Source organism: Pleurodeles waltl, chromosome 5, assembly GCF_031143425.1.
Source record: "Pleurodeles waltl isolate 20211129_DDA chromosome 5, aPleWal1.hap1.20221129, whole genome shotgun sequence".
Taxonomy (NCBI): Eukaryota; Metazoa; Chordata; class Amphibia; order Caudata; family Salamandridae; genus Pleurodeles; species Pleurodeles waltl.
Genome location: NC_090444.1, coordinates 267,037,298 through 267,061,481, shown reverse-complemented (window position 1 = coordinate 267,061,481; position 24,184 = coordinate 267,037,298). Strand labels below are relative to the sequence as shown.

Sequence of the window (24,184 nt, the reverse complement as noted above, 5' to 3'; positions counted from 1 at the left end):
GCCCCTTTTGTGGCTGTGGAAGGGGCACCCAGCTGCGGCCACCAACCCGCGCATGCTTCACAGCCTCTCTGCGGACATGGGATCTCACGAGCTCGTGAATCAGGGATCCAGCAGTCCACACAGTCAACACCCTCCACTGCCTCCAAGCCTTCCTAGTCCGTTGGAACATCCTGGACCAGTTGGCGGCAGAATCCGCCATCACCTGCCCCACTGGGAATCCATCACCACGGACAGGTGGCTGTTGCAAATTGTCCAAAGGGGTGACTTCCTCCCCTTTGAGACTCTGGTCATGCCACCATCATACAATCATCTGTCGGAGGATCATTTGGCAATTCTCCACGAAGAAGTCACGGCTCTCTTGGCCAAAGGAGCCATAGGGGGGTCCCTGCGCCAGAAGTAGGTCGTGGTTGTTATTCCCACTACTTTCTGGTGAACAAAAAGGACAAGGGCCTTCACCCTATCTTAGATCTCCGATCCCTCAATCTCTTCCTCAAGAAGGAGACATTCAAAATGAAAACTCCAGCTCAGGTCCTGTCTGCCCTGGACCCTGGCGACTGGATGGTAGCGTTATACTTGCAGGACACCTATTTCCACATCCCCGTCCTGCTGGCCCACAGAGGTTACTTGCGATTCGTTCTAGGTCATGATCACTTTCAGTTCACCGTACCAGCGCCCTCGGGTGTTCACAAAAGCAATGGTAGTGGTTTCAGCTCATCTGTGCAGGTTAGGGGTTTCAGTCGTCCCCTACCTCGATGACTGGTTGTTGAAGGCAAACTCATCCGATGCTGTCGTCTCCCACCTCCAGACTACGGCGAGCGTCCTGAATTCGCTGGGGTTCACTATAAATGTGCTGAAGTCACACCTGACTCTCTCTCAAATGCTTCCTTTCATCTGAGCTGTTATGGACACAGTGCAGTTTCTGACTTATGCTCCCGAAAAGCGAGTCCAGGATATTTGGGCTATTATTCCGATGTTTCAGGCTGTTTCCTGGATTTCAGTGAGAATGACTCAGAGGCTGCTGGGCCTCATGGCCTCCTGCGTTCTGCTGGTCCAACACGCCAGATGGCATATGCAGGCTCTGCAGTGGGACCTGAAGTTCCAGTGGGCTCAGCATCAGGGGAATCTTCCCGACATGGTCCATATCTCGGAGGGGACTGCACTAGATCTACAGTGGTGACTGTTGAATCCAGATTGGGTCAGCGGCAGATCTCTCCCTTCCCCAACCAGATCTCACAGTAGTGACAGATGAGTCACTTCTGGGATGGGGAGGCTACACAGGAGAAGCAGAGATTAGAGGCTTCTTGTCTCCGGCAGAGTCCGGGCTCCACATCAGCCTTTTGGAGCTCCAGATGACCCGACTTGCAATGCAAGCATTCCTTCCCGCTCTCAAAGGGAAAGTGGTGCAGGTGTTCACACATGACACCACCCGCCATGTGGTACTGCCTCTGGGCATGGCTGGAATGCAAGGGCATTTCCCCAGTGGTGTAACGTCAGGTGGGCTCTCTGAACACCAGAACGGACAATCTCAGCTGTTGATGCATAGTCGATCACAAATGGTGTCTCCATCTGGAGGTGGTGCAAGGTCTCTTTCAGCCGTGGGGAGAGCCTTGGTTAGATCTGTTTGCCTCTGCAGAGAACGCGCAATCTCAGCTGTTTTGCGCGTTGGAGTTTCAAGGCGGCACTTGCTCGGCAATGCTTTTCGTCTCGAGTGGAACTCAGGCATCCTTTACGCCTTCCCGCTAATACCACTTCTGCTCAGAGTTCTGAAGAAGATCAGGCACGATGGAGCTCAAGTAATGCTGGTGGGTCCGGACTGGGCATGAAGAGTCTGGTGTCCCGAGTTATTGGGCATCCTCTGATCAGACTGCCCCTTCAGGAGGATCTTTTGTCGCAGCAGCAGAGGACGGTCCTTCACCCAAACCTGTCCAGTCTCCGCCTCTTTGCATGGAGATTGAGCGGCAGCAGTTGACAGCTTTCGACCTTCCGCTCAAAGTTTGTGATGTTATCTTGGCAGCCACGCATTCCTCCACCCAAATAGTATATGCCTATCGTTGGAACAAATTTTTGGCATGGTGTATCAACAAATCGGTTGATCCCCTTTCTGCACCTCTCTCGGAGGTTCTCCTCTTAATTCTCTCTCTGCCCAGCAGCGCTCTGCTCTGGGCACCCTCAAGGGTTATTTGGCTGCCATCTCTCCCTTTTTAAGGCTGCCAGACCAACCTTCTCTGTTCAAATCTCCCATTGTTGGGAGGTTTCTTAAAGGACTTACCCACATGTTCCCTCCTATTCCTGCCATAATGCCAGAGTGGGATTTGAACTTGGTCCTCACATATCTCATGTGTGCTCCTTTCGAGCTGCTCCACAACTGTCCCCTGCGGCTTTTGAATCTTAAACTGCCTTCCTGATTGCCATTACCTCTGCTCGCAGAGTGAGTGAGCTCCAGGCTCTCTCTTTGAATCCACGACTTCTAGCTGTCCATCCTAACAAAGTGGTGCTTTGTATCAGGGCTTCCTTCCTTCTCAAAGTGGTGACACCTTTTCATGTAGGCCAATCAATCACCATGCCTACTTTTTACACAACCCCCACATCCCTCTCACGAGGAGGAGAGACTACACCACCTGGATCCAAAAAGAACATTGACGTTCTACCTCAATCGTACCAAAGATTTCCAGGTGGATGATCAACTCTTTGTGGGTTATGTGGGTGTGAAGGAAGGAAGGACGGTGCAGAAGTGGATCATCTCACAATGGGTAGTCCTCTGCATCAAGATGTGCTACACTTTGGTGAAAAAGCAACCAACTGAGGAATTGCGTGCTCATTCCAGCAGAGGAACTGCTTCTTCCACAATGTTGGCTTGCGGAGTCCCAGTTCTGGTTATCTGCCAGGCAGTGACGTGGGCATTCCTACACACATTTACTAACCATTACTGCATGGATAGTCAGGCCCGCAGAGATGGCTACTTTGGCCATTCAGTCCTGCAAGACTTTTTGGTGTGCTCTTAGTTCGCAGCTCACCACTGGATCCAGATGGATCCAGTCTGACTTCTGGGGGAAATTCTATGGTAAGGAATCTGCAACTAGAATATGTTTCTATCAGATATATCATTACCAAAGATAAGTACCTTGTTCATTAGTAATACATATAGAATAAGTTTGGGGGAGTGCATAAAATAGCGCAACCCCATTGAGCAGGTCCCAGTCCCAGCTCTCCCCATGCTGCTGCATGTCTCTTGCATCTGTCTTCTTGCTTTTCCCCCCATTTTGCGAGTGCCTTTTCCTTTCTTTTTCCAAATTTTCACTTCTTTCTCCTTTCCCCCGTTTTTTATGTGTCTGCTTCTTGTTTTCCCTCATTTTCACTGCTTTATCTTTGCTTTTTCCCCCTTTTTTGTGCCCTCTATTTGCTTTTCTCTCATTATCACTTCTTTCTTCTTGCTTTTTCTCCCGTTTTTGTGTGCCTTCTTCTTGTTTTTCCCTCATTATCCTGCTTTTCCCCACCGTTTTTTGTATACATTCTCCTTGCCTTTCTCCTTTTTAGGTTGAGCCTAGGTAGCCCTCGGGCAATGTCTCTCGACTGGTTGTAATCTACATCTGTGGGCTTGCACCGCGGCCATCTCACACTCATCACTTTCATTGGTTCCTTGGCCTGCCTTTCAAAATTCCCTTGATTTTGTTGGTAAAAGCTTCACGTTTGTTTCACCTTGATGGTGCTTTGTTACCGCCTTGGAGACAGACCCTGTTACATGGATTATTGCATGATCGGCCATATACCTTAGTGTGATGCACTGCTTTTTTCTTTTGCCTCACCACTTTGTGCTGCGTGGCCGTATGTTGTTTCTTCCTCTTCCTTGTTTTGGGCATGCCACTGTTTCTTTGTGGGGTCTGTGTACAAAGGCTGCAGCTGGAGGGGTGTTCTTTTTATTTATTGCATTTTTCTTTTTTTTTTAAGTTTCACATAGCGCAAACTCGATCATAGGAGCACTTTACATGAGGACGTGAAGTTTCATGTAGCGCAAACTCAATTGGAGGAGTGCTTTACATGACTACGTGAAGTTTGATATAGCGTGACCTTGATCTGACTTACGTGCAAATTTAGCAGTTGAAAAATATATAGGCTGAAGCATTTAAAACATAAAAACCACACAAATCCTCGAAGCAGCTCTCCTGGCACAGCAAGAGAGCCGATACTATAATATTTACTACACTCAGGAAACTTGCCCCATAATGCATAATACTTCAAACCTGTGGAAAGAGCAGCCTTCGCTCAGATGTCAAAATTCATTGAAGATAACTCCCTATTTTTTGACTTCCAAACAGAATTCCGGCTGGAAAAGAGGCACTGTTTCTGCCCTAATCACCATATGCCCTTAAAAAAAAACAGACCTGAATGGGGTTCCTGCCCTACTTCTCTTGGACCATTCAGTGGCCTTTGACATAGTCGATCATGACACACTAATACAAAGACTTGACAAAGACGGAGGGTACTGTTCTCGTTTGAATAGCATCCTACCTACAAAATAGAAAAAACATCATCCATATTACTTTTGTCACCCTAACCCTAAAGCATAAAAGCAGGGGTCCCTCAAAGCTCTATCTTCTCACCCATGTTTTCAACACCTACATTAAATCATTACCGAGAATTAACAGTGATTTTCTGTTCACCTGCTATAAGTACACAGATGACACTCAGATAGTTCTTCAATTGGAAAACCTCTAGGGCACTGGGAACCCAAAAATCTTCAGTCGTTGATGAGTGGGTGAGATAGAGCCACCTCATATTGAATGCATCCTAAAATAGTTTCCTGAGGTGACTAGAAAGCGTCTCTGCCTCTGGCCGCATGATCTGGGACTACTACTTTCTGGGATAGAAAATATGCAAGGAGGTAAGAAACCTCTGAATTACCATGCACTCCAAGCTGTCAATGAATGGTAAAGTGGTTAAGGTAGCCAGATCATGCTTTCTTAGAGTGAAAACACTGTGACGCATTTTCCCACATATAGAATTCCCCAACAAGGTGCAAGCAACTATCTCTCTTAGACTATTAAAACTCGATTACACCGATGACCTATATCACGGCTCACCTCTAACCATTAAGAGATGATTACAGAGGATTCAGAACTCTGCTGCAAGACCTCTTCTTCAGGTAATGCCACAAGTTCATATCCCCCCTGCATTGAGTGCACTTCATTAGTTCCCAGTTGCCAAGAGATCTACCTTTGAGCTACTTTGTATTGCCCACAAAACAATATATTGCAAAAACTCCAGCATAAAAGAAAAAACATGGTGGAACATCTTTTTCTGTCCAAGCAGCCAAACTGTTGAATTTCCTACTCCAAACATACAATCCATTGACAACCATCTCAGCTTCAGAATATTATTCAGGACTTGGCTCTGCCCTACATGATCACAATATTTACAACAAAAAATGTGCATTAATAGTATGTAGAAGGCATAAGAACTAAAAATTTATAACATGTTAATAATATATATATATATATATATATATATATATATATATATATATATATATATGATTCTTGTTGCACATTGAAAGTTTCACAGTGATCCGTCAGGCAGCCCCGTGGACTACCACCTTCCCGGGGCAATACATAAAGTATGTGCATGGTTGCCACGTGCCCCCCCCCCTCTTTCCCCGGGGACCACCATCTCCCTTGGGGCAAAATGCTTTTTATGTGTGGGGTGGGTCCGACGGCCTCCCCGACAGCCCTGAGGATCACCATCTTCCCGGGCTATATATAAAATATGTGCTGGGGGGGCCGCATAGCCGCCCAGTCGACCACCTATAACTCACCATGTCCCGGGGCATTGTTAACTTCAAAGTGGGGAGGGCTATGACCCCCCTCCCGCTGCCCCGGAGACCACCCCCTTGAGGCTACCCTCCAGTCCCAGATAGCCCGTAAAGGGCACCAAATGAATAAATATATTTTTTTTATAAATGTATAAATGTTTTAAAAAACATTAGCCTAATCGTCAAGGTCTCGGACCCTCACATTGGTTGAGGGTTCTCATCCAGGCGTGTCCACGATCCTTTCCTCCTTTAATTCTTTTTAAACTTTGAATGTTTAAGGGTCATACTTAAAGATAATCTCACTCTTTTTAATTGACAAATATGTTTTTCTTTTCGATTTGTCCAGAAATATCTTATTCTAATACAGCTAAGCCTAAACAATTCTCTATCTCTCTGCCTCTCACTCTCTTTCACTCTCTCTCTTTCTCCCACTCACACACCCACCCAGACCCTTAAGCACCCACTCACAGACCCACTCACACACCCACTGATAGACCCACTCAGACCCTTGTGCTCCCACTCACGGCTCCAGTCAGACCCTCATGCATCCACTCACAGACCCACTCAGGCACTCACGCATCCACCCACAGTCCCTCTCAGATTCCCATGCACCCACTCACAGACCCCTTGACACCCTCATGCACCCACTCACAGACCTGCACAGTCACTGACACAGCCACTAAGACACTGATGCACGCAGTCTCAGACCCAGAGACTCTCACAGCCTTTCTCACCTCCTCTTTCACCTATTCTCACACCCAAAGAGATAGGCTGTGGCCAACTTCTGCCTCGCACGGCCAAAGGGCTGTGTGCAGAGCAGGTTTGGGTGGTTGGGGGGGTTGACCGCATGGACTGGCTGCAGGCAAAGGCTGTGCACAGTGCAAGGTTCACTGAAAAAAACAAGGTTATAGGGACGTTATAGTTAGGCTCACATTTTAAACGTTCAAAACCATAGAAATTCATCTGTTATAGTTAGTTATCTCAAGTAACTATAACGTGTTCCCTAAGCTAACTATAACTCGCCATGCACTGCTAGTTACGCTACTAATAACGGCACTCATGACATCTTTTATAACATCAGTGATAATATCAATGTAATATTTGCAGTAACATTTTTGACAAAAAAAACTGTGCATGGCTTGGGTGCCCTTTTTGTTATTTGGTGTAAATCTGTTCAGTGGTTTTTGAGAAATCAAAGAAAATACAAATTTGTATGTATAGGGACACAAAGACTCCGCAAATCACTTCAACAAAGAAGTTTTGGCAGCCATGTCAGCCGAATCCTAGGAAAAAAAAACTAAAAAAAAAGAAAAGGGGCCAGGATAGGAACACCATGACAGCTTAGCTCTCATGCTGGGTTCCCATAGGTAACCCCCTGAGCAAAAAAACATTTTTTTTAATTCTCGGCAGGAGACATGGCGGATCCGCCAAAAAAAAAGTGTGGGCTCCTATGCTTGTTTAAAAGCAGCCACCGGGTGGGCCAGATCCTGGGAGCATTTGCATTTTGAATGCGGGGGCTCCTGCCCCTTTCCCACAGCCCCGAGGACCGCCACCTCCCCGGGGTTAGTGTTTAATTAGATGCGAGGGGCCACTTGGCCCCCCGCAGCACTGGGGAGCGCCACCACCCTTGGGCTTTAAATAAAAAAGATGCAGGGAGGCCATCTGCCCTCCCAATCATGGGGACCACCTGGGCCTTAAATAAAATTGACCGCCACCTCCCCGGGGCTTTATATAAAAAGGATGCGGGAGGCTACCTGGCACCCCGCATCCCCGGGACTGTGGGGTCCACCACCCAGGCCTGACTCCTGCTATGTCCTGGGGTGCCCACCCCCAGGACATAACTGTTTGCTGTCACTTGGCAGAAGCTTTGACAGCTCCCACCAAGTCAGAGCAAATTCTGCAAATGAGAGACTTTCTGCAAATGAGAGTTGTAAAACAGCTCTTATTTGTAGAAAGTGAAGTTTTCATCTGTTTCCTTGCACGCAAATATGCCTGTAGGGAAACAGATAAAAACATTGCTCCCACAAGCATGGGAGCGGCTAGCTGCTATTTAAAGCAGCTCCCTGATTGTGGGAACAGTGCCAGCTCCTGCAAGACGTGGGGTGCCGTCTAGGACCGCAAGGGCCTTGAGACTCCCCTTGCAGTCCTCTCTCTCTCTCTCTCTCTCTCTCTCTCTCTCTCTCTCTCTCTCTCTCTCTCTCTCTCTCTCTCTCTCTCTCTCTCTCTCTCTCTCTCTCTCTCTCTCTCTCTCTCTCTCTCTCTCTTTTAAGAGAGGGAGAGAGAGAGATTGTCATTGCAATGGTCTCTCTATGCAATTACTTCAAGCAGTCAAACTAGCAAGATGTTTTGTAACAATGTTATACTTACATTTTAAGGCACAGCAGAGAAGGGTCACTTCTGGCTTAATAAGCTCTTGCACTGTCAGTAGGTTGAAGGTACAAATCCTAGTATCTCATGACATTGTGTCTATTTATTTTCTAGTGTTTTGACTGTTAAACATTCTTAGTTAAACATTTGGTGGGGGCATGAATTATAGTTACCATAGAGAACGAGTTATAGTTACTTGAGGTAACTATAACAGGTGAGCTTCTATGGTTTTGTATTTTTAAAATGTGAGCCTAACTATAACGTCCCTGTAACCTTTGGTTTTTTAAGTGAATTTATGTTTTTAAAAATTCTGTTTCCTAACTGAAACATCAAAAATATAAAATTAAACATTTAAATAAATGAAATAAAAAGACTAAAATCGAAATACAATTAACTCTACCATATGTTTATATAGTCTATGCATTTGTATTTGCAACTTAAATGCACATACATATGTCTATGCAGACACAACATTACGGGATGTACATATGTGGAGATATTTAGGTTTGTATTTTGTATAGGGATTGTACTGTTCTCTACATGTATTTGAGAACACATATGCATATATGCCTGTATGTTGATATGTTCATATATTTATAAACAAATATTTGCTATTAAACATGGACACATTAATTATAATTTTTTTTAAATCATAGTAAAATTATCATATATATCAATGTTGTATGCATATGTGCGTCACTATGGGTTGACACCTCTATGGAGATATGCATTAAAGATACAAATATGTCATTGTATATAGATAACATGCGTAGATCAGTTGTCTATGTATGGGTGTGTGCTTTTTTCTTGGATAATACATAGACTTCTGCCTAGATAAATATGATCATAGGGAATGTACCTGTAAGAGGATAAAAGTATACTTTAGATAGTAAAAATAAATAAATAAAAAGTGCCCCGGTATAATTATACACAACATAGATATCCATATTGAACATGTAAATATTATTATATAAATGCAAATTTGGGTGTAGATATATAGGGATCATTTCATTGTACAGAATAATTACAAGTTAACCTATACATAGATGACTGTGAACTTAGGGGTTTGTTTGTCTTTGATAGTACATGTATATCACAGTATGAAAATATTATTGTAGGGAAGGTGCATGTAAGTATATAAAAATGTATTTAGAAAAGAATACCCATATAAAGGGGTGTGTAATTTAATAAAATATTTACTAGTCCATGGGACCGGATGCTCCATAAATCTGTTTGTCCTGTATAACAATCTACTTGTGCCTTTGCTGCCATGCAGTGAGATGACAAATTATGGCAGCGATCCCACTATATAAAATCTCTGATAAAAGCTACTCTGTTTATGCCAAGTCTCATAGCAGTTCCCTTGTTTTACCACCTTTCCTGTAGATCTACATACTGAGTTGGAAGTGGCGGGAATTGGTAGTTCCAGGTTTGGAATGTCAATGATCACATCTACACGTGCATATTTGTTGTTGCTAAAATGCAGTTCACAAACATTTTTTAGGAGTATGATTTCCAGGCCTACTTCTGTAAATTCATGAAAGTCGTAAATCTGCACTAATTCATGGATAACCTCCATGGGGGTTTTGTGCGACTTACTTTAAGAATTTCTTTAAGAATTGAGCCCTTAGTTAGGTTTGTTGTTAACCAAGACCTTTTTGTTGTTACTACAATTCTCCAGTATTAAGTCTTTCATATATTCATCATGAATCTTCCCAGTCGTCATTATGGGAGTTCCACAGTAACAAGAACCAATACAATACAATACATAAGCATTAATAGCCGTAGAGCAGTCAAGTGACATTGTTAACCAATTCACTTAGTTTTAATGGAACTAGACTTCAACCAATCAGTTTTCTAGTTGCATATTTTTTGTGAGCATTTAATTTTGAACTCAGATAATCAGCAGGCTTGCTTTCAGCTTATGCAAATATTTACATCTCAGAGAGCATTCTTGGAGCATTATATGTAGCTTCGTATTATTGAACTTTGCAAAGATGTGTACACATTTTTATATTGGAACCACTGTCAGTACTGCAATCTTATAGTATTTCCTTAGAGCGCTCACCCTAATAATACAATCTATGCACTATTGAAAAACAAATACAAGTGTGAACAACATGAACATATAGATTCAAATCTTAACTTAGCTGAAGATAGTGGTTTGTCACAGATCCATAATGTGGTGCTGTAAACTGACAGCCAAATGGTTTGTGCTGCAGGGGGTTGGGCCTACTTTTCTCATGGACAAAATAACCATGGAAACTTGTTGTCCTTGACCCCAAATGATACAACACATGAATGTCTGAGCAAGTAAATATTACTACATGTATATACATATAGGTGTTTATATAGTGGAATTCGTGTCTTGTACATGAAACTGCATAACTATAATGTGTTTACATGTGTACATATGTAGGCACTTTGCTATACATTTATATATGTGTGTTTCTATAAATGTAAATATAAATTTTACTTACTGGGGGCAAAAATTAATTCTAATAATTCCTTTTTAATCTCTGCCCCACCTCACTCTTTGACTCATCCCAAACCTCTCTGACCATTGTGGAATCCCAAACACCCTTTCTTAACTCTTTCCCCCTTTATCCAATTCGTCCAACTAGCAGGCATACATGTTCACCACTCCACTTACAACTCACTTCTTCACTTCAGTAATCCACTTCAATGAATCCATCTCCTTCAAAACAATAAAAGTAAATGCATGAGACCTCAGTGAGCACTAATGCAACACACTTACCTCAACTAATCCACAAGTAAGCAATTGTTGTTTATTAATCTACAGCTGTCTTACCTCTAACCTTGAGTTCTGGTGTAGCGCGCTACTTGACGCAAAACACTTCCACTTCTCGTCAAGGGTAGTAAGCGTTATATAAATAGAATGTACAATTACAGGAAAAATAATTGATAGATGTCCAGAACTGCTATAGAATTATAAATCTGTAGTTCCTGTTTTGCAAGATCAGCTTCATCAAAAGTAATGAGAACTGATCTGTACTTGAACAGTGTTTCAGGGGGAAAAGGGAATTAGTATTCTTAACAATAAATGCAATTCTTCTGTTTTTGTTTGTTTTAGGACCAAGGATATCTAATATCGTTTTACACATTCAACCAGGAGGAAGTCATTGCAGTTCCCCACCTTGGGAAGATTCCCTGAATGAGGTATGGGGATGACAGACATTCTAACAATTGTAATTTAAAAAAAGGCTTTTAAATCAGAAAACGGAGATTTTCATGTCAAAAGCCTATGTCAGTGATATCACAGACCACTATCACACCTCTTGGAAATCTGAACAAGTTTATCTAGCAAAGCAAGCGAAGTGCGAAGTGCAGTGTTGCTGACAAAATCAGCAGCATGTCCTCTCAGCTGGCAGTGAGCATCTAATGCTAAACCATCCCCAATTTGTATGACATCTATTCGTTTTCTTCCTTCATAGCTTTAATAGAGAATGAACGTCCAAGAACCAAAACTCAGATTGGGGGTCTACAAATGTCTAATGAGAAGAATTAAATAGGTCTGTGAAAAAGATATAAGAAATGTAAACAAACACATGCTGAACCAGTATTGTTTGAATCCTCACTTAGTAGTGCCTACCATGAGAGTGAGGCTCAATATGTCAGAAGTGAGGATGCAGTACAGGTTGCATATAGCACCAGTACAAATATGAATCATAGAATAGCAGTCAGTTAATAAATATGGCATCACCTATTGCAGTGATTAAAAGCTATTGTTCAGTGATGTGTCAGTGCTACCTTTTTGCAGTAGAAGGTGCAACATTTTAAAGCAAATCTTAAGACATCATTCTGTTTACTTCATCTTTCATGTAGTCCTCACTTTTCAATGACATAATCAAGACCACTGTTAATGCTAACATCGTCTTTAGGAATAATCGGAGAGAATGAAGGGGCAGAGCCTTTGTTACTGCTGAGATAAGGAATATCACATTTGCAAATACATATTAGTATGTAAATAAGAACTAGAAAAATAGGCTATCTTTAGTCACCAACACACAAAGATACACTTCAACTAGGACCAGATACTATCTCCACCTAACTCGGAGCCATCATTTAATTTGTATAGGCTCCTCCCACTGTCTCCCATTAATGATCTAATTGTTCATGGATATTGAGAGTAATGGTGGTATGAATAAACAACTTTGTGCACCAGCTATGGCAGACACTCTACCCTTTGCAGCAAGGGCAAAATCTAACGCATCCTACTCTGCAACATTCAGTTCACTGAACCTCTAGTTGGTTAAAGCTAAGCTCCAAGGCAGTGGACCTGGTATTCACTACCTTCTCATGGACCTTATCCAAAGTTTGAACTTCATGGATGGTCAGTCCAATGCAGTAAGTTGAAAACACAATGGCTAAGAAGCTGTCAGTCTCTGAGATAGCTTGGGCGGTCTCTTAGGATGAGAGAGCCTGCGTGAAAGTAGGCATCCTGCAAGTCCAACACTACCATCCACTCTCCTGAATCTGGGGCAGACAAGAGCTGACCAACGTGAAAGCATCTTTAACTTCTCCTTTTTGAAGAAGAGGTTGAGGGGTTGTAGATATAGGATAGCACAAAGACCCTTGTCCTTTTTGGGAACCAGAAAGTAGCAGGAAAAGCAATCACAGCCTACTTCTGGCTCTGGAAACCTCTCTATGGCTCTGGAACCCTCTCTATGGCTCTATACGGCAAGAGATCCGTGACTTCCTCACGGAGCAAGGAGAAATGATCCTCCATCAGCCGGTCATAAGTAGGAAGCATTGAGGGAGGAGAGGATTTGAAGGGAAGGAAGTAGTACCTCTGAATGATCTGTAAAACGTACCTGTCTGATGTTATGGACTGCTAGTGGTGAAGATGATGGGGGATTCTGCCACCAACTGGATGCTAGTGATCTAAAAGGATAAGATTAGGAGGTTTTGGAGGCTGCAGCTGCCAGGGTAGTGGTGGTTGGAGCGGACAACTGGCCACCTGACTCATAGGGTTGGTAGGAACTGCACCCTCACCCCTGCAGAGGCTGGGAAGCTTCAGTGGGACTGTGGCTGGGAAAAGGTGGGCGCAGCTGAACTCCCCTTCTGTAGCCACAAAAGGAGCAAAAGGCAGACTGGGGATAACGCTGGACAGCTGAGAGGCCCAAGGGCTTGGTCGTAGCCCTGTGTTCTTAGAGCGCTCCAGTACTGAGTCAGCCTTGTCTCTGAAAAAACAGTTGCCATTAAAATGGCATGTACGTAGGGGTAGTCTGGACATCCCCTAAAAAGCCAGATGTTCTCACAACACAGAATATAGTGAACCATAGTGAACCTTTCCACTTCTCTCCCATCTTTGACTTCTTGGGCAAATACAACCCGGACCTCCTACGGGACCAGTGGCAGCACTTGCACAACTGTGTCCCACAGTGTGTGGGAAAAACAGCCCAATGAGCATGCGTGTTCACTGACCCACAATGCAAGGCTGGTGGAAGAAAACATTTTCTTGATGAAACTATCCTGTCTCTAGGATTCCGTGTCAGCAACAGAAAATGTGCCATGGGCGGTGGAAGCTTTGACCACCAAGCTCTCTGGGTTAGGGTGTTGGGTGAGGAAAATTGGATCCCCAGGTGCATGGCGATGGGCAGCGAGCAATTGTCCTGTTTACAGGAGGCCCTGTGCTGGGTTTGGACCAGGTACAGAGAAGGATGTTGGTGGGGGGGTTCTTTAAAAGGGAGCAGGGGTTCGGAGGAAGAAGCTCCTGGCTGCAGCACCTCTCTCAAGATGTTAGTCTTGACTGCCACCAAAGACAACTCAGGTTCAGGACCTGAGCTGCCGTCTTCACCAAGTATAAGTAGCTTCTTCCTCTGTAGCAACAGTAGGGGAAGAAAACATGCTGGTATCTGGAGACGTGTCCATTCTGCTGGCATCACCCAGTTTCTCAAACCAGTCCATGTCCAGACCTTCTGACTGGTATTCTAAAGGGTCCCGTGATACCTCCCATTCTTGCCTAGCCCCTAGCGCTTCAGAATAAGGCTGAGGCACTGAGCTAGGACACATGGGTCAGCCGACGTAGTTGTGGCTCAGTGTCTGATTCAGAGATCGAAATGGGGCTGGCGCCACCGGAAGGCACCGGCTGCTCTGGGAGCAATGCCCTCAGACTGGTGTCGAGGAAGGTCACAGTGGCACACCCGCACTGGTCTGGATCCATGATCAGGACAATCAGGGCCTATCGGAGATGAGGCTGAAGCCATCAGTGTGGAACCAGATGGGGCGACACACCAGGAGAAACAAATCTCAAAAACGGGGTCAACAAAACCTTAAAAAAAGTTTGTCAAAAAGTGTCAGAGGGTAGCCCTCTCCGGATCTGCGCTGACTGGCATTAAAGGAAAAGAACTGATGTCAGCACACCGAGGTGGCACCTATATAGGTGATGCAGATGTCACTTTTGGCATGGACGCCGATGCGCGGAGCTGTCCAATGCCACCTACCAGCGCGCAGGGGTACTGCTCACAAAAAATCTTTCGGATTCAGTCTGATGCTTGAGAAATTCAAACGTAAGGTATCTGTGTCTAGATATTGTCTCTACCAGATAAAGGTTTACCAAAGATAAGTAACTTGTTCGTTTTCGCTATACAATGAACACTGGTCTCTTAGGTAAGTAGTGGAAAGGGTGCAGTTGGTCGTTTCCCTGGTGCACACCATCTTTCATTTCAGTGATGTACCATACTATGGTCCAAATGTAATGGACCTGAATAATCACTGTGGAATCAGATAGCAGGTGACATACCTACTTTCTCAGACAGAGATGGTAACAGTGTGAAAGAGGGACTGCATCATGAGGCAATCTAGACTGCACAGAGGCAGGAGCCCCTCCATGTAACCTTGGTATACCATGGTTTGATGGAGCTGGGCAATGAACAGAAGGTAGAGCAGCAGCCTGGGGCACAACTGTCTTCACAAGGTCTCGTCATCCTCTTTCAGTGGCTTGAGAGGATCCAGGCATGAACTGACAGCATTTCACAGAAATGTTAGTATTCACTATAATCTAGAGAAAAAACCCTTCCGATGGGGCTATAAGGCAGACTTTTACTGAACTACTGGCATAAATCCACTCACCAGGCTGGAGATCATGACAGTCTTATGAGATGCTCCTGTAGAGCTGCATGGATCTGAGAATGGAAACTATAGAGACAGCGCATCAGTTGACTGCTGTATTGCAGAACCATATCATCTTTCAGAGGCAATTAAGAACAGCTGGAGAGATAGAAGAGCTTGAGGTAAGTATAGAATGTCCCATAAAAAAGTCATGGGGGCTCAATTTAGTCTTCTTGGAAGGTACGGCTCAGATTGCTCAAAGTGCCAAAGGCAGTGCAATCCCTGCACTGATTTTGACTGTTCTTGAATGTGCTATTGTAACGCTCCACTTTCCCAAATGATTCAGGGTGATCTGCATAATGGAAATATGGTTTGGCAGTGGGGCTTTACACACCACCTGCTCTACGGAAAAGGCAAAGTGAGTTCCTTAATCACTGAAAGCTTTAGTGGGATCCCACAGCTCAGAATGAAGTCTCTAAGTAGCGTCTTACCCCCCTTAATAGTGTTCTCTCGTGAACACGGGTAAGCCATGACCCACCCGGAGAACATGCAATGTATCACAAGAATATAAGAATAAGGACAGCACCTGGTCATCTGAATAAAGTTCATCTGCAGGTGGACAAGGGGACATCAGGAAGGTGGATGGTCAACGAAATTGGTCTTGATCTCTTTCCCTACTTTGTGGGCTTGGCATGTGGAACAGGAATAGCCAATCTGTTGGGCAGCTGAGGAAAATAAGCAGGCAAACCAGTGGGTTGCTACGACATGAATAATATTGTCCCTACCGCCATGGTATACTCTAGCAATGTTATGGAGAATTACATTTTGGGGCTACCACTCTCCCTGTTTCAACCTGCCTCAGCCTGTTGGTGTCCTTTTTGCAGCTTTGCTTGATCCTTGACTGTTTTTTATTTCCAGATGCCCATTCCTGTAACATAGACATATTCTTAAGCGAGTACAGGGAATTCATCAAAACTCACAATATGCACAGTAATTTCATGATTCAGGGAGTGTGCAGCTTTCCCAGCCGTTTCATCAGCAAACAGATTTCCCAAGGACACTTCATCTTGAGAGAATTGATGAGCCGTACATTTACCAATAGAGATTTTGCAAGGTGATATAAGGCCATCCATTTTCATAGGCATTCCAGCTGAGGTAATCCAAAGCAGAATTCATAGCATCTCAAAATCATGTGTTACTCCAAATGCATATTTGTAATCAACAAACGCAGTGACAGTTTTATGAGAAGCCAAAATACAAAGGTTTGTCATGACAACAAGTTAGGATAGTTGGGCAGAACACCTCTGAGGCAAATGTTGTCTTACTGTGTTCTCATGGTCTTTTGTTGTGCAATTTTTATCTACAAGAGTAAGGTGGAACACTTGAAGGTCTGAATTATGTCTGTTAAAATTGCATTAGGACAGGTATAATTGAATCATTTTTACTAACTAACTTAGAAGAGTACTGTCCCAGGCAAGATTAAAACACCTAAAAGAGCGGGAGTAGTTACATATTAATTATTGTTTTTTCCAGGTCAACTTGTTTTAGCCCTAAAATGATGGCTAGATCATCCTTGGGTTTTCATTACAAGCCAACTACCATAGCCTGTCTATCAACTGCCATAGCTTATCTTTGCCTAGTGAAAAAAGTAGAGTAACACCCTTCTGTTCTTACTTTCAATCCTGGGCTCCTAGGAAGTAAACTCACATAAACAAAATAATGGTTTATACATTAATAAAGCTTCCATGTTAACGCATATGATATCATTCACTGCAACACTTATGTTGACACAACAATCAGCACACGTGGCACACAATGCTTGGCTAACGCTCTATACACCCTTTTGCCCTGACACTTCATGAAACTGGGAGATATCACACCGCATCGATCCCATCCAGTATTTCGTAGGTGCTGCTTAGGGAAAAGCATGATAATAATTTTTGATGAAAGATTCAACGTGTATAAATGATATTGAGGGTGACCCTGACTTTGTTGGAGGCATATAAAAAGTATGGGGAGGGCAAGTCATATGGCAGCTGATGTTTCAAAAGTGTGGAAATTGTGGCAGTGTCATAACCAGAAGTGGTCATTGGGTATCACAAACTATCAAAATTGTGAAAATTAGAGTTAGGGAACTGTAGAAAAACTGGTGGTATAATGAATTAGGATTGTAATGGGTAATGCCATATGTTACAGTCAGGGGATCACAGTAATGCGTTGCGGTGGTCTAATACCCCATTGCAGTGAAGTAAAGGACAGATTTACAACTGTATTTACTGGTCGCAAAACCTGCGATTTGGTAAATCGCAGGGTTTGCAACCAGTAAATGTGCTTTGTCAAATGTACTAACCATGTTCCAGAATCGCTAAATGTTTTTAGTCAATCATACTGAATTGGTATTTGAAAGGGGTGAGTATAGGTATCACTTCCAAATACCGATTCCTTATGATATGTATTAATATTTTGCAACTTAGAGACAGTCGCAAAACATTAACATTTTATGAACTACTGAAAGCTAGTGGTAACCTATTCACAAATGGGAGAGGGCCAGCAGGAAACCCCTTCCCCTTTGTGAATAGTCAAAAAACATTTTTGTTTTGTTGTCCAACTTAGTTTATCAAATGTATGCATGTGTTCCCTGAAATATGTAGTCAGTTTAGTAGTCCTGGACTACCTGTCTGAGGTTGAACTTGTCCTGTTGCTTTTGTATCCTGATCTTAATTGTTAGACCTGGCATCCTTGGCATGGTTTCCCCCTACCTTTGTTGCCTTCAGACCTCCAGTTTTTGCTGACTTTGTTTTTGATGGCATTATGACTCTGCACTTTATCACTGCTAACCAGTGATAAAGTGCTTGTGCTCTCTGCTCAAGACATGGTAACATTGGCTTATATCCAACTGGCATATTTAATTTACTCATTAGTCCCCAGTAAAGCGCACTACATGTGCCCAGGGTCTGTAAATTAAATGCTTCTAGTGGGCCTGCAGCACTGAGTGTGCCAGCCGCTTAAGTAGCCCTTTAAACATGTCTCAGGCCTGCCATTGCAGACCTGTGTGCAGTTTTAACCCGCCAGGTGGACCTGGCAAAATATACCTTTTGCCAGTCCCAAACCTCCCTTTTAAATGCATGTACGTTACCTCTACATAGGCCTTGGACTGTCCCAAGGGCAGGGCACTGTGTGTTACATGCACTTTTACGTTTGACATGTCATGGTAGTGAAAAACTCTTAAATTTGTTTTTCACTATGCAAGGCCTCTCACTCCCTTAGGATAACATTGAAGTCGACTTATTACATTTTATAAGTGTAATTTCCAAATGGGAAGAAATAATTGGTTCGTGTTTGGTGTGTCTGGGATCCTAATTTAAAATTCCTAACTTATGGTAAAGTCTGATTTTAAATAACAATTCTGAAAATGCTCCTTTTAGAAAGTTGGCGTTTTCCTGTCTTCAGCCATTTGGTCCCTGCAGCCTGTCTTTGGTCACATGACTAAGTGTATTTGACAGTTGGGCTTTGACAGACAGCCACACACTATGGGAGCTTAGGTGTGACTGGATGGGCCATCACTGGCAGAATGGCAGGGAGAAGCTGGACCCAGCCTCTGTTACACCTGAACACGCTGTGTCCTGTCTTCACACAAAAGGCTGCATACCCCTTGTAGTTAGTCTGGAGCCAATGTGGGACATCGGCACACTTTAAAGGCATGCCTCTAGAAGCTTCTCCCCACTTCAAAGGCAGAACTGTGTATAAAAGAAGGACCTCAGACACCACCACTTAGGCCACATCAGGACCTCTGGATACTCTGTCAGGAAGGACTGTTGTGCTGCTCAAGGACTGCCACTTTACTGGTCTGCTGCTGTAAATGAACTGCTGCATTCCGGTGCTAACCTGCTGCCCTCTTTCCTGGGAAAGAAGAACTGGACCTGCAATATCATCTTGAACCCAGGACCACAGAGTGACTCAAGAAGCTGGTCTGCTGGCCTAATCTTTGCCTCCGGGACATAAAAGGCTCCCCAGCCAGCTCCTTGACCCAGCCGCAGTGAGTTCCTGACCAACAGCTGGTGCCTCTCTGGTGCTGAACCCTTGGTGTGGCTCTTGAAATCAAGCTTTTGGGCTCCTTGCAATCGAAAATGGGCCCGTTTGCACCGAATCTGCACCTCTCACTCTGAAAATCAGCAGGAACTACCACCGTCTCTTTGCACAGCAAGCATCGATCACTTGCAGGGAACCTCCACCTCGAAGTTCCAGCCTGTTCATCTGCGAAGCCCAGCCTGTTCTTTGTGCCACACTGTTCACCACCTGCAATGTTATCCTCGCTCCCTGCAACCTTCTCCCATGTGAATGGGACTCAGCACAAAACCTGAGAAGGTAAAACTTCAGCAGGACTACTCTGGGAATATATCCGACACGAGCTCCATCACAGTTGGCCTGAACTTTTGACTTTGACAGTGTCCAGCGCAACCATATAGCTGTGGTCGGTGCCTTATGTTCTTAGGAGCTATATTGCAGTTTATTCTTTAAAAATTCATAACTCCGGTTCTACTGATTGAATTTTTGTCATTTTGGTTTTTATTTATTTAATAAATCAAGTTTTCATTTTCTAATCAGAAGTGGGATCCCTTTTGTGCAGTGTTTCCACTGTTTTACTATTTGAAGTGTTGCACAAATATTTTACACATTGCCTCTAAGTTACGCCTGACTGCTCTGTGCTAGGCTACCAAGTGATGAGCGCAGGTTAATTTGGGGTTTGTTTGTGCCTTAATCTGACTAGGATTCGGGTTGCCGTTTGACCAGGACTCACACCCCAGTCAACCAGTAACCCAATTTCTAACATTAATCTTTTTGTTAGTCATACCCATCTATCAAAGGTGACATAGGCACTGTAAAAAATAGACCACATTTAGAAGTTGCACATATATTGGAGTTTTCCCAGCGATGGTGACCTAAGAGCTTTGGTAGTTTATTTGTCCTGGTAATCTCTTTTTTGTGTATGTACCTCTTTGTTCCGTATGCTAACACTGTTTCTGAACGCAAGCAGTGCTGGTTCCCAGGACAGTGTCTAAATGTTGTAAGATTTTACAGTGTTTCCTGCTGTGCCAATATGAGTGGGGGTTCTACAGTGACTGATACAATATGCATTAGTATATGGGAGTTTCATTAATGTAACTTGTATTATTTTGTTGTGACTTTTCTTCCTACAATACCAGGATTCAAAATATGAAATAATGAGTTGTTTCATTACGCTAAGGGGATCTAAAGGAGTTGAATGACAGGTAGAGCCTATGGTCCTGATGAAAGCCCAGGGATTCTGTTGCCATTAAGGTTGAAACATGTTCGCCTGATTAGGACTGTGACAAAGGTATTGTTGGAAATGGCCCTTCTGCAGGGTTATCCCCAGACTTTGCCTTCCTCCTTCTCTTTTTCTGACCTCATTTTTGCTGGTTTCTAGACTCTGCACACGTTACCACTGCTAACCAGTGCTAAAGTGCATATGCTCTCTCCCTTTAAACATGGTAACATTGGATCATACCCAATTGGACTATTTAATTTACCTATAAGTCCCTAGTAATGTGCACTGTATGTGCCTAGGGCCTGTAGATTAAATGCTACTAGTGGGCCTGCAGCACTGGTTGTGCCACCCACTGAAGTAGCCCCTTGACCTGGTCTCAGGCCTGCCATTGCAAGGCCTGTGTGTGCAGTTTCACTGTCACCTCGACTTGGCATTTAAAAGTACTTGCCAAGCCTAAACCTCCCCTTTCTCCACATATAAGTCACCTCTAATATGTGCCCTAGGTAACCCCTAGAGCAGGGTGCTGTGTGTGTGAAAGGCAGGACATGTACCTGTGTAGTTTACATGTCCTGGTAGTGTAAAACTCCTAAATTCGTTTTTACACTACTGTGAGGCCTGCTCCCTTCATAGGCTAACATTGGGGCTGCCCTCGTGCAGTATTAAAGTGGTAACTGCTGATCTGAAAGAAGTAGGAAGGTCATATTTAGTATGACCAGAATGGTAATACCAAATCCTGCTGACTGGTAAAGTTGGATTTAATATTACTATTCTAGAAATGCCACTTTTAGAAAGTGAGCATTTCTTTGTACTTAAATCTTTCTGTGCCTTACAATCCACGTCTGGCTGGGCTTAGTTGACAGCTCCTTGTGCATTCACTCAGACACACCCCAAACACAGGGTACTCAGCCACACTTGCATACATCTGCATTTTGAATGGGTCTTCCTGGGCTGGGAGGGTGGAGGGCCTGCTCTCACACAAAGGACTGCCACACCCCCTACTGGGACCCTGGCAGACAGGATTGAACTGAAAGGGGACCTGGTGCACTTCTTAGCCACTCTTTGAAGTCTCCCCCACTTCAAAGGCACATTTGGGTATAAAACAGGGCTTCTGCCCTACCTCATCAGACACTTGCTGGAGAAGAAACCTGAACCAGAACCTACATCCTGCCAAGAAGAACTGCCTGGCTGCTCAAAGGACTCACCTGTCTGCTTTCTACAAAGGACTGCTGCCTTGCTGTTGGCCTACTGCCTTGCTGAACTCTTGTCTGGCTGCAAAAGTGCTCTCCAAGGGCTTGGATAGAGCTTGCCTCCTGTTCCCTGAGGTCTCAGGACCAAAAAGACTTATCTTTTTCATTTGGACTCCTCGTGCGGCAACAAATTTGACGCACAGCTTGCTCCGCGGTGAGAAAATCGCTGCACGCCTAAGCTGCCCAATGCGACACCTACGGGGCGACCAGAACTTCGACGCACGGCCTTGCATGGACAACGCCGCCCGACTTCCAGAGAGGTAATCGACGCAACACCTGCCGTGAGAAAGAAAATTCCACGCACAGCCTCCCGGAACGACGCGCAGCCGGATAACAAGCCGAGGAATCCACGCACAGACCCTGGGACATCTGGTAATCCCGCGAACCATAGAAGGAGTTGCCCCGCGTGCCGGAAAACGACGCACGTCTTCCCCGAGTGAAAAATAACGACACAAGTCTGTGTGTGAAGGGGTGAAACCGACGCACACACCATTTGCCCACGCATCTCCTCCTCTGTGACCCTCTGCGGAGATTTTCCACTCCAAAACAGGTACTTTGTGCTTGAAAGAGACTTTATTTGCTTTTCAAAGACTTAAGACACTTTGGGGGTCATTCCAATGTTGGCGGGCGGCGGAGGCCGCCCGCCAGAATTCCCCCCTCCGAAATACCGCACCGCGGTCAAAAGACCGCGGCGGGTATTACAAGTTTTCCCCTGGGCTGGCGGGCGGTTGCTGAAAAACCGCCCGCCAGCCCAGGGGAAAACGACCTTCCCACGAGGATGCCGGCTCGTAATCGAGCCGGCGGAGTGGGAAGGTGCGACGGGTGCAGTGGCACCCGTCGCGTATTTCAGTGTCTGCAAGGCAGACACTGAAATACTTTGCGGGGCCCTCTTACGGGGGCCCCTGCCGTGCCCATGCCATTGGCATGGGCACGGCAGGGGCCCCCAGGGGCCCCGCGACCCCCCCTACCGCCATCCTGTTCATGGCGGCTTTCCCGCCATGAACAGGATGGCGGTAGGGGGGGTCAGAATCCTCATGGCTGCGGAGCGCGCTCCGCAGCCATGGAGGATTCACACGAGCAGCGGAAAGTCGGCGGGAGACCGCTGACTTTCCGCTTCTGACCGCGGCTGAACCGCCGCGGTCAGAATGCTCGTTGGAGCACCGCCAGCCTGTTGGCGGTGCTCCCGTGGTCGCCAGGGTCAGAATGACCCTCTTTATATCACTTTTCAGTGATATTTCTACAAAATCTTTGCATCTTTTATTTTGTTGATCTACAAATATCCAGATAAATATTCTATATTTTTCTAAACACTGTGTGGTGTATTTTTGTGGTGCTATATGGTGTTATTGTATGATTTATTGCACAAATACTTTACACATTGCCTTCTAAGTTAAGCCTGACTGCTCGTGCCAGGCTACCAGAGGGTGGGCACAGGATAATTTGGATTGTGTGTGACTTACCCTGACTAGAGTGAGGGTTCTTGCTTGGACAGAGGGTAACGTGACTGCCAACCAAAAAACCCATTTCTAACAGGTATCATAATACTTGCCTAAGTTTTCCCACTATTTTACGTGTTTTTTATCTTTCATGGGGAAAACCTCTGCTGATTTGGTAAATAAAATGTATTCTAATTATACTTGGCCTAATACAATTTTAACAGACCTAATTGAGACCCTCAAGTGTTCCACTCTACTCCCATCAATAGAAATTCCACAAAAAACACTCCAAGAGCTCTTGATCAGCAAGCCTAGCACTCCCAATTGAAGGCACAACCCTGATGATGAAGCATGCCACCTAAGTTGCATTCTTTTTTTGAGGAATCTCCCCCATAATAAACTGGAGCTCTTAGAAATTGGGTGTCTAGTTGGCAGAGATATACACCCTTGTCCAGGTAGGGACCACAATCCTAGTCAGGGTAAGTCACAACACAATCCAAATTATCCTGTGCCCACCCTCTGGTAGGTTGGCACTGAGCAATCAGGCTTAACTTAGAAGGCAATGTGTTCAGTACTTGTGCAATAACCCATACAGTAGCACAGTGAAAACACCACAAAAATACGCCACACATGTTTAAAAACATGGATAGTATTTATCTGAATTAACTAAGGTCAAAACAACAAATATCCAATAAGCACAAGTTGAAATATCACTCTTAAAAGGTTTAAAAGAGTCTCAATCCTTAGGAATCAATGGTGGTATCTTTGTATCACACAGTACCTGGGAGGAGTCAAAACTAACAATGTGCAGGGGCCACAGAGGAGGAGATGCATGGAAAAATAAGGTGTTGCGTCGTATTTTCCAGTGCGCCAAAGACAATGTGTTGTGCGAGGCAGGTGTTGCGTCAATTTCTGCAGGCGTTTTGTCAATTTTCCAAAGCCTGTGGATTTCCAGAAGGGGTGAGGT

At 44.5% G+C, this 24,184-nt stretch overlaps 1 protein-coding gene across 3 annotated transcripts in view; it reads left to right on the top strand.

Moving 5' to 3' along the window:
• PREPL (prolyl endopeptidase like) overlaps positions 1–24,184 on the top strand; it is a 419,271-nt gene that overhangs the window by 382,159 nt on the left and 12,928 nt on the right. For all 3 annotated transcript variants that reach the window (XM_069234002.1, XM_069234004.1, XM_069234003.1), the window contains one exon: positions 11,268–11,353. In XM_069234002.1, coding sequence (XP_069090103.1) covers positions 11,268–11,353 — 86 coding nt within the window. The remainder of the gene's footprint in view (positions 1–11,267; positions 11,354–24,184) is intronic.